This window comes from Blennius ocellaris (genome assembly GCF_963422515.1).
Source record: "Blennius ocellaris genome assembly, chromosome: 10".
Classification (NCBI taxonomy): Eukaryota; Metazoa; Chordata; class Actinopteri; order Blenniiformes; family Blenniidae; genus Blennius; species Blennius ocellaris.
In genome coordinates this window covers 16,858,427-16,869,115 of record NC_137659.1, presented here as the reverse complement: position 1 = coordinate 16,869,115, position 10,689 = coordinate 16,858,427, and the positions used below count along the sequence as shown (strand labels likewise).

The 10,689-nt window shown below is 42.6% G+C and overlaps 3 protein-coding genes across 4 annotated transcripts; 2 read left to right on the top strand and 1 right to left on the bottom strand.

The window, feature by feature from the left end:
• Positions 1 to 204: 204 nt before the first annotated feature.
• LOC308135528 (uncharacterized protein) lies at positions 205 to 2,646 on the bottom strand (the record flags this gene model as incomplete). Its single annotated transcript, XM_080503577.1, has 4 exons — positions 2,390 to 2,646; positions 2,091 to 2,250; positions 1,503 to 1,678; positions 205 to 588 (listed from the first exon to the last, which is right to left on the bottom strand). Exons 1-4 carry the CDS (start codon positions 2,537 to 2,539, stop codon positions 205 to 207), a joined length of 870 nt encoding a protein of 289 aa, XP_080359703.1. The 5' UTR covers positions 2,540 to 2,646.
• Positions 2,151 to 6,540, top strand: toe1 (target of EGR1, exonuclease). Of its 2 annotated transcripts, XM_080503263.1 has the most exons (10): positions 2,151 to 2,263; positions 3,026 to 3,114; positions 3,198 to 3,354; positions 3,436 to 3,476; positions 3,616 to 3,712; positions 3,978 to 4,136; positions 4,266 to 4,379; positions 4,585 to 4,733; positions 5,059 to 5,221; positions 5,409 to 6,540. In XM_080503263.1, exons 3-10 carry the CDS (start codon positions 3,241 to 3,243, stop codon positions 6,129 to 6,131), a joined length of 1,560 nt encoding a protein of 519 aa, XP_080359389.1. In that variant the 5' UTR covers positions 2,151 to 2,263; positions 3,026 to 3,114; positions 3,198 to 3,240; the 3' UTR covers positions 6,132 to 6,540. The 2 variants fall into 2 exon arrangements, with proteins under 2 accessions (XP_080359389.1, XP_080359390.1); XM_080503264.1 differs by lacking the exon at positions 2,151 to 2,263 and having other exon boundaries at positions 3,084 to 3,114; positions 3,206 to 3,354.
• A 629-nt stretch (positions 6,541 to 7,169) lies between these two features.
• On the top strand, positions 7,170 to 10,215 carry tmem53 (transmembrane protein 53). Its single transcript, XM_080503997.1, has 3 exons — positions 7,170 to 7,331; positions 7,509 to 7,612; positions 8,835 to 10,215. The coding sequence occupies exons 1-3, from the start codon at positions 7,277 to 7,279 to the stop codon at positions 9,534 to 9,536; spliced, it is 861 nt and encodes a 286-aa protein (XP_080360123.1). The 5' UTR covers positions 7,170 to 7,276; the 3' UTR covers positions 9,537 to 10,215.
• Positions 10,216 to 10,689: the final 474 nt, after the last annotated feature.

The window sequence follows — 10,689 nt, the reverse complement described above, 5'->3', positions numbered from 1 at the left end:
AAACGGGCTCTCGCTACAGCGTGCACCGTCACAAGCTACATGCTACACACACGTTAAAGCTCATTCTTCATTGTAACTTAAAGCTTGAGCTACACAAAGCTGTCTTACCAGGTGATGTTTCACATCAGTCACATATTTCCATGATGCTCGACTTTTAACGGAAGCCAATCCCCCCCCGCCCCCTCCCCCCATTGGTTTAAACGATCAGGATAGGACGCCAATCAGTTCTTCCTCGTCGTTGTCCCCATCGCCTTCTGTGGGACTGTCACACGTGGTCATGAGGCCGAGGTTGAGCTCTGCCAGCTCCTCGCAGCTGATGTCGGTCGTCACCATGATCTTAGTCTCTAAGCGGTTACACAGAGTCCGGTAGGAGGGGAGCGGGTATCCGATCTCTCTGAGGTACTCGTAGCCCTTGGTGCCGACTGCACAGCGGATCTTCCGCGCCTTCAGGATGGTCTCTGGAGACCACACGGCTCGGCGGGAACGCTTGCTGAGCGACAGGGCCCGGATCTGATCCTCGTAGAGGAAGCTCTGGAGGCCCTTCTCAATCCGGTCCAGCCGATAGAGGCGCTTCTTCATTTCTTCTGCCTGATGGGAAATACAAACACAAACGGTTTGACGGGACCATTCATGTGATGGTCTACTCACTCATTTTCTTGTGTTTTTAAAATGGCAGCATCAGAAGAGAGGAGGCGTTAAAATAGAAAAGATCATCGCCCAACAACAGTGGTGTGCCTGTCAAAAATAATTTTTCTTGCAGTTTAAGAAATAAAAAGTGATTCTGAAATCTGCGTCTGGAATCAATTGGTGATTTTGGAAACTTTATCCAGAAGACGACTGGTTCTATTTTGTGGAGCTCAAATCTCCTATGTCCTCTAAACGCATCACAACTCCTTTCCTCTGCTGGGGCTAGCAGAGGAAAGCATTGCTAACCTCTGATGGAAGCTGGACGCTGCTATTGGGTTAAAATGTTGAGTGACTGTATCATCAGCCAGTCAGATTTTTGATGTGTTATTGACGGAACGCCTTACGGCCAGCAAAGTTTTGAGCCCTGGTGTCGTCATTGAAATGAGCTTGAGTGATTGGCCCGGGGGCAGGTGTGTGACGACACACTGTTATTATCTGCTAATCTGGAGTGATGGCGGCTAATTTAACAGCAAGATCGGATGATACGATAGCGGACCTGCTTCGGGGGCCTTTTTCGAGGTGCCCGTTTGCAGAAGAAATGGAAATTGTGAGTAGAAGAAGACCGACACCAGAAGTGGATGAGCTAACTAAAAGGCTTTATGCGTCATTTTACAGCAGGATGGATTTAATCTCCAAGTGATCTTGAGTGTTAATTTAAAAAAAAAGTTTTGCTGTTGGCATTTGAGGGGGGGTGTATTTTCTTACTGCTGGCCCTGACACCACCGCACACTACTGCCCAACAAGAAAAAAGAAGCCACCTTAAAGTGACAACGCCTCCATCAAGGAAAAGAAAGACACCGAAAACACGATCCTACCTCCTTCTGTAGCCTGGCAGTGTGTTGCATCTCCTGCTCCAACTGTTTCCTCAGGAGTTGACACTGCGAACAAGGCTGTTGATCCTCTGCTGTCCTGTCTGCATCTTCTTCCTCCAGGCCAGGAAGAGGGGTGCGCCTGGCATATCTGTGATCCCCAAATTTCACCTCTTTTTCCACTAAACACAATAGGTCATCTGTAATTAGCATTATGACTCTCCACTACACATAAACACACTCAAACATGGAGCTCTTGCACGGTTATTGCAGGGTACCATATATCAATGAAAACATATATTTAACCTGTTTTGGTCTCATGAATTATGTGAAACACAATGAGTTGTTATATCATTTGGACATTTGCATGTGCGGATCAAGACACACGCCATCACTCACTTGCACTATATTATGATTTTTTTTTTTTGTTCTGTATGATTTTTACACATTTTAACTGTTTTTCTTCATCAATTTTAAGCAGTTCTTACTGTTTTAAGACAATATATTAGACTATATTTGCTTAAGTTTCGGGGAGCCACTACAGAGAGGCTAAAGAGCCACGTGTGGCTCCAGACCTATAGTGTGTTCAATCACCTAGTTCAAGTTTCAGAGGTATCAGGATGCAGGAGGCAGTGACCGCAGGGTACGGTGCTTCTCCAAAGTGGAACAGAGTGGGGATGGCATTGGGCTTCAGCTTCTTTCCACCGACTGGAGACCGGGCGACTTCCTCAAACTGGCTCTGCTCAAAGTGATCCTGCAAGAAACAAGTGACGTAACAATGCATTTATATAGAGAAATATTAAACCCAGATGTTGTGAAGAAATCCCACACGTTGCCCGTGGAAATAACCCAGATGAGCTCAACCTCTAAACGGAGCATCCCTGCAAACTTACTTCACACAGTCGGGAGTGAGGAGTTGGTTCAAAGTCTCGGCGACAGTTCACCACCCATTTCTTCTTACGTGCTGCATCTTTGGGGAATCTGAAAAGCTGTTTGCCTATGCTGGTTGAATTGGAGCAGTTTGGTGCAGAACAACCACCCATTGCACACAACTGTATTAAACAGCAACAGTCAATTCAGCAGCTCACCCTTAATGGCTCCTAATCATTGTTTTACCTACTTACGCGTTGCTGAAACAATTAAAAAGTTGCATTCATAACGAAAAAAATGGCAGCCAAATTAAACTATTTCGATCCCCCACAGTGTTTTATCCAGTTTGACAAGAAAATATTTGAAAACTACATAGAGAGAAAATGCTTCTGACTTTGTTTGAGCCAAAATGGCGCACATCTTCTATTCGCTTCTCTTGACGTTCTGTTTGTGTGTGTCCACTAAAGCGCCTGTTCAAAAGTTATATTGAAAAACTAAAATAGTCGTACAGTAAAGAGGAATTAAAACGATATATTCCCAACTTTAGAAAAAAACAAAATATACAAATACATTTGAGGACAATAGCATCAAGTTTATTGAACAAGCTGCCGTATTTACAATCAGGCAGTTCTTCCTACTACTAGTGTCTTTTCTCACAGGACCCACGAGAAGCACGTTGAAGTGTTTACTGTTTAATCGAGGCTTGAGCACTTCCCAGCCAAACGCAGACAAATCAACAACTTCAGGGGTGAATATTGAAATAGCGCAAACATCATAACAAGGTATCATGAAAACAATTTAACTGGTTAGCTATAAGTATTTTCTTGGAAGCTTTGCAGATCTTCCCACCGCTTCTGACCCGGTGCAGACTATCATGACATCTTCACTGGTGGTTCCTGTTATTGACGTCCAGAATGACAACTTTAAAGAGCTCTGGCCTGCTATGATCGTGGCCATTAAAACGTCGTCTTTCGTTGCCCTGGACACGGTATGCGCTTTTCCTGTCAGTTGAATTAAATACACTTTAATTATAAGAGTATTAAAGTCAAATTCCTATTTTTTCCTGTAGGAATTGAGTGGTTTGGGAAACAGGAAAGCTTTGCTCGCTGAGTAAGTAATGTGTCTCTACCCCTCTTTACCCATTTATCTAACACACGTTCTGCCAATATTGCTTTTATATACATCACAACTATTTGTGATTACTGCGTGTGTGTGTGTGTTATCCTGACAAATGCTGCTTTGCTTTCAGATCCATAGAAGACCGATACAAAGCCATCTGCCATGCAGCTCGCTCTCGCTCCATCATCTCCTTGGGAATTGCTTGCTACAAGAAATTGGACCAGAAGGTACAATTTTTTATTTATTTTTTAAACTCATGGAGAGCAGATGTTATTGCATTTTATAGATGTATCAACCTTCTGTAAATGGCACAAATCCCAGCCAAAGAACTGTCAATATGTGTGTCTTACTGTTTAAATAGTTGCGAGGTTCTAAACCACTATGTCAATTGGCCCATCAGGACTTCACACCATGAATATTTGTCACTGCTTCCCTCTAAAGTAGCAAGTGAGCTTTTATTCAAATGCTTCACTCTTTATATTACTGTCCTAGGCCGCAGAGACATACCTGGTCCAAGTTTACAACCTGACACTGCTCTGTTCAGAGGAGTACATCATAGAGCCCCAGTCTGTACAGTTCCTTGTGCAGCATGGATTTGACTTCAACAAGCAATACAGCCATGGGATCCCTTACTGTAAAGGCAACAATAAGGTAGTACTGTTATACTATTTGCTCAAAGCTTTGTCTTTGGCTCTCTGCATTCCCTACCTGCCTGTGCTCCGAAACAACATGTGCCTTCTCTGTCTCTCCGTCTCTCTCTCTCTCTCACCTGTATGTAAGGGAGGATCCGATGATCTTGGTGTTAACATCCGCGCAATGTTCACTGAGCTGCTTCGTGCCAGGAAACCTCTGGTGCTGCACAATGGCCTCATCGACATCGCCTTCCTTTACCAGGTGCAAAGTAGCTTCTTTTTTTTTTTCTCCCAGTGTCCTTCCTAACATGTTGAATGCGTTTCTGGATGTATTCTTATTACATAATTGCAGACTACATGCAAAATATTTAAATTACACAATTTTATGGCATTGAACCATTATCTAATTGAGTAAGTTACTCATGATTATGTTTTTTTTAACCATTGGTTAAAATTGCTTCCAACAGAGCTTCTACGCGCATCTGCCTGACCGCCTCGCAACTTTCATGGCCGACCTGTCTGAGATGTTTCCTGCAGGCATTTATGACACAAAATACGTCACGGAGTTTGAGCTGCGGCTCGCTGCCTCATATCTGGAATACGCCTACAAGAAATGGTGAGTCACAAAGTGATTGACCCCGGCAACTCTTTATGCTCACAGTTTAAATTGAAAGTATTCAATTTCATTGTATTTTACTTTATTTGTGTATTTTGGTTTATTTACAAGATCAGATTTGTGTTGCATGTCTCTGAATAACAAAAAATTGTACCTGAATACAACTTTCTCTATTCAAGCTTTAATTCACGCAATGTAGGAAAAGAAATCTGAAAATGGCTGAAGTAAATTGACAGGATTCCACAGAAGGTGTTGTTATGCGTGTAATTCTAATAAAAAAGATAAGAAGAAGTTGTTTTATCACAATGTTTTCGTCTCTTTCCAGTAAGCTGAATAACAGTCGCAGCATCATGGCTGACGCAGCAGGACCCCATGTTCATATAGAGTTTTGTCAGTATGCTGGTTACATGTCCACTTATGTGGACTACATAGAGTGTCCTGCTGTTACCACCTTGGATGGGCAGACTGAAGTCTGCCAGCGCTTCTCTGTAAGTTTGAAAACCTGTTGATTTTTGTGCTTTCATGCAGTGATCATACAGTTCCACTAAAATGTCTTTTATTGTGAAAATAGCCGCTGCTATCCTGCTGTTGTTTTGAGTGTTGTTGTTTTTTTTAATGCTGTTGAACAGACTTACTGAATTGTCCTATTTTTTCCCATTTATGTTGATGTGGCAGGCATTTGGTTGGTGTCCAAATGGGACCCAGTGTCCCTTATCCCATGACACAAACCTGATCATCCTCCTGGACGAGAAGAACAATAATGATAAGAAGAAAAAAAGGAAGCGACAGAAAGAGAAGAAGAAGAGTGCGGGCGAAGCGACCGAGGACCCGTTTGATGGCGCGCCGGAAAACAAAATGCCCCGCATGGAAGTGGATCCGGAGGAAACGTCGGGCGCCCAACAAGAACCAGCTGCTGAGTCTTGCTCAGACCGCGTGTCACAAGTGGAGGGTGATGAAAACGTGCAGAAGAATGAAGGAGAGGGCATGAAAACAGACACAGTGGATGAAGCGACCGCAGCCATCAGCAACCATGGCACCAACACAAATAATGGTGTGGAAAGCAGAGCAGGAGGACAAAAAGAACGGTTGAGTGACCTCCGAGCTGAGGCGGACATTCAGAAGAAGAAAGGCGAGGCAGGAACCCATCGGGCTGGGTTTGACGCCTTCATGACAGGATACATCTTTGCATATTCCTGTGCGCTCTGCAAGAAGGAGGAGGCCGAACAGGCAGTGGAACAAGCCGAGCACAAGGAGGAGGAGTCCTGGCTCCCTGCCTGTCTGAACAAGGTATACCTCAGTGGCAAAGCAGCTCCCCTCAATGTGGTGAAAAGCACCTTTTCCAAGTCGTCAAAGGCCCACCTGCAGAAGATGGAGATGATCTGGGGACTACAAAAGTAACATGCAGATAAACACCCGAGTACTTAGTGAGGGGGTCACCATTTGATTTTGATTTTTAGATCTCAGTTGCACAGCTCCATGGATGTCAGTTCGGTGCAGGTTTCACAAATCTAAGGATCTCAGTTGACACAAACTGTACATTTTTTGGGGGGGGGACTTGAATGAATTTGATAGATATTGACATTCCCTCATCATTTTGTAGTTAATAGCTGCAAAACGTTTTTTTTTTTTGTCAAGAAGCCTCATTCAGTCAAAATATACTTTTGTAAAATTCTTTTATTTTTCAATACGTTCAGAGACAAAATGATATGATTTTGTATCGGTCTCAACACTGTCTTTGCCTTTCTTATTTTGAATATTGAGCAAGTATAAAGCTCAAAACACCATCATGTGTGTTTTTGTTGCCATAATAAACTTGGGGAAACCTTTGCAGTGATGATGATTTTATGTTTTGTGAAAATCAAGCTATTCATTTGAAATATGCACACAGTAAGAGAGAGTGAACTGAGTTTTGAAATCTTGGAGGTGGTCTCAAAGGCAAGAGGAAGGCGGTGGATGCAAAGCTGGACCTCATCTGCATAGCAATTAAAACTGCTTTTATTTGTTATGACAATACTGCAAAGTAAAAGTTGTTAAATAAGGAGGAGAAGGGGCCACATGGCAGAGCTGGGACACTATACTACTGACTGGGGAGGGTTGATATAAATAATTTCTCAACTGAACCAGTGGAAAGCATTCTTCTTTAGGTCAATAGTAATTATATGGTTTTGGAGGATATTTTAAATGGCGTGAAAGCTGCTGTGAGCACAAAGAGGATGGGAATATAGTGAGAAGTGTCTGCTGCCATGAGGAGGTCATTTGTTATTTTTACGAGGAGTGATTCGGTGCAGTGGCCTGAGTGAAAACCACACTGAAACTTTTGTATCCGGCCACTGTGAAGCATGCAGTGACGCAGGACGGACGACAGGGGGCGCTGGAGCCAACCATCACACGTCTTGACAGAAGAAGAGACCCGGTCGGAAGGAGGAAGGACGGCGTGTTGCCCCCGCTGCGTTCTTTCCGATTCACACATTTCATTTAAAAAAAGGGCCAAATGAGTCAGACACCACCGCGGAGGAACCACAGCTGATACTTGACGAGTAGAGATGGCAGCCGACGAGGTAGACTACAACATTGTGTTTCCGGACGCGGGGACATCGGGTGAGCATCCTCTCTTCTCATTGTAGCGCCCCGTTAGCTTTAGCCACTCGGCTAACCCACGCCTCACAAAGACGCCCCTGTTTTACTTTCATCTCGCTCACTGCTCGCACGGCTGCTTCACTTCATCTCGGCCGAGTTTGCCCCGCTGACATGCTGCGTGCTCCGCCTTGTTTTCAGAGAGACACTGGCAGGGGACAAAGGAGCCGGTCGTGATTCTGCTGGGCTGGGCGGGATGCAGAGACAAGCACCTCTCCAAGTACAGCTCCATCTACAACGAACAGGTGGAAACTGACACCCGTACTTTCCTTGGATTATTGAGGATGTCATAAAGCAACCAGCGTGTTATTCATTTTGAACATCAGCTTCATTAGTTCCATCAAATACAGTTGTATTGAATGTTGTCCCAAACCACTCATTTATTACGCATACCACGACAGTTTAAAGAAGTATAGTATTTAAAAGAAATACTGGTTATAAATGGGTTAACAAAGTCTTGAGTCTATTAAACTCTTGAATAATCATGACGTGAGACAGCTATGTGCTCACACCGAGTTCATTTTCACAATGAGAAGGCGACTGTACCTGTTGTATACAATTATGCCCATAGTCGAAAACTCCAGGAGTTATATATATATATATCACCATTATTATTCATTCTAAAACCACAGAAACCAACTACTTACAAATATCTAAAACCGAAGCGATGAAAAACAGGTCATAACCAACAGCCTGTCAGATTTACTGCGCATATGGCAAACTACTTGTAGTGATAGTTTTCCCTCTTAAACTATTTTAACATACTGATATCAACTGTGTTTCGGTATTCAATATATAACCTCTATACTCTGAAGTGAACAAATGAATAAAAATAGTTGAAATTTGAACTCAGGAGTAGAGTTTGTATTGTGTGATTGGTGATCAAAGGTGTATCATGGGAAACATCTGCTAATGACGCCACATCTCTAGGTCTGAAATCAGAAAGTGCTTGAATAAAGTCATCAATCGTATAAATGAGGAAAATGTATAAATGAGGAAAATGTTCAGAATAATAAAATTAATTTAATGGCAGCTTGTGTTGTGTATAAACCGTAAGATCAAGTCTTTTCCTGCCCATTTTAAAGTGACGATTGTTAAAAGACAAATATAATAATTTCTTTGCTATTTTACTCAACTTCAAGAGTTAGTTTACTTTTCGTCTGTAGTTTCTTTGGTCACTTTCTTTCTTTTTTTTTGCTTCAAAGTATTTTTATTCCACATATTATTGACATCGTACCTTTCATTTAACGTTTGTCTTTGTTTCATTCATCCATCTTCAGTTAGCACTTACCTGCATGAAGTGTACATGCAGGTAAAAAGTTTCAAGTTTGACCTTCCTCTTTTTCCAAATGAGCCCTTTTGAGAGCATTATGGAATTGTTGAGGCAGTGCAGCATCACCAACCATGCATAAGTCGAGATTTTTGTCATCCATTTCCTCTTGCTGACTTTGCATTTGCCACCTTCAGGGATGTGTCACTATCCGCTACACGGCCCCCTTAAAGACGGTCTTCATCTCCGAGTCGTTTGGCTACAAGGAGCTGAGCAGCACAGCCCTCAAGCTGCTGGAGATCCTCTACGACTACGAGGTGGAGAACAGCCCCATTTTCTTTCACATATTTAGCAACGGTGGCTTCATGCTCTACCGTTACATTGTGGAGTTGTTGCACACGGACAAGCAGTTCAGCTCACTGTACGTGATCGGGGCTGCGGTGGACAGCGCCCCGGGTAGCGGGAACGTCCGCGGCGCCCTCCGTGCCCTGGCGGCCACCTTGGGGCCAAAAATCACGCCCGTTTTAAGGTACGTCCTCCTCGCGCTTTTCGCGGTGACCGTTTTTCTCCTGCGAATCGTCCTGTACCCACTGACCAAGTACATTCACAAGAACCACTACGACGCGGTCCGGGACAGGCCGCCCGCCTGGCCACACGTCTACCTGTACTCCAGCGCTGACCAGGTGATCCGCCACAGGGACATCGAGCTCTTCATGGAGACTATGAAGCAGAAGGGCGTCCCCGTGGACAGTTTTGATTTCCTCTCCAGTTCCCATGTCAGCCATTTCCGGGATTTCCCCGAGCAGTACGCGCTCAAGTGCCGTGACTTCCTGGTCACGTGCATGAAAAACTCGGAGTCCACCGAACTGAAACGGAGACGACACGTCGAAAGCCAATGAAACTTTGACAGGAACCTCACAAGATTTTGCAGAGCAGTGTTTTCCAGATCCCGAGATCAGAAAAAATAAGAAAATAAAATAAAAAGGAATGATTTGAAAATGAGAACCGACATTTCAGCAAAATCATGATTACTTCTGTATCTTTCCAATGATTTCCCATTCTCGTGCGCTTAATGGAAAGTTTCCCCAGATGTGGTGTAACGGCGCTACATTCAACATCCAAACACTGTTAACTCGCGCGCTTAATTGTGTGACGACCTCCAAGAACAAATCCAATCGACTGTTTATTTACACTGGAAAATTGGGACTTCAACCCTTTAGGATTATTTAAATAGTATTTAATATTACTGTGAAATGTGATGCATTGTAGATTAGTGGTAGTGAATCTAAAACTAATGAGGCTGGTTATCTTCTATTTATTAAATTGAATATATATTTATTGTTTGAATCTTGTGACGAAATGAAATAAGGATGCTTATGACAAAGGCAAATAAATTATTAGTATATTTGTTTCCTAAAATGTCAAATTGATGCCTGAAACCATCAATATATCAAAAGTGAAATTTCGTTAAAATATTGAGCCCGTGTCTTTAATTCTAAGTGTTTTTTAGTTCAAGGACGAAGCTGATTGACTATGAATGTACATGTCCAACACAACTAATGTGTTCTTTTTAACTGACGTGCCTTCAATAAACCAGAATGCTCATAAGAATGCTTGTCAACCTGATTACTTTGTAAGATGTTTGCTTTGTTGTTGACACATGTATACATTCAGAACCTCGATTCAAGAAGGAAGTGCTGGAGTTCAATAACAACGGGAACTTTAATGTGTGTTGTTCTGTCTGAAGAGGGTGGAATGAATTTTATTTCGCACTAATGCTTTATCAAAGCTGCTGTCGCTAAAACTGACAACTCAAGTTTGCTCCTATAATACAAAAATACAAACCTATCAAAGTAATCTGGATGCATCTGTAATTAATAATTACAGGCCAATATCATACTGGCCTTAAGATTATTAAAAAGGCATTTTTTCTTTTATACAACTTAATGCTTCTATGCACAACAATTGTTTTTTATAACTTTGAGAGAAAGTTTCACGTAAAGCTAAAAGGCTGTTATAAAAAAAGTCTTTGAATTTAAAGTTTTTATAGTC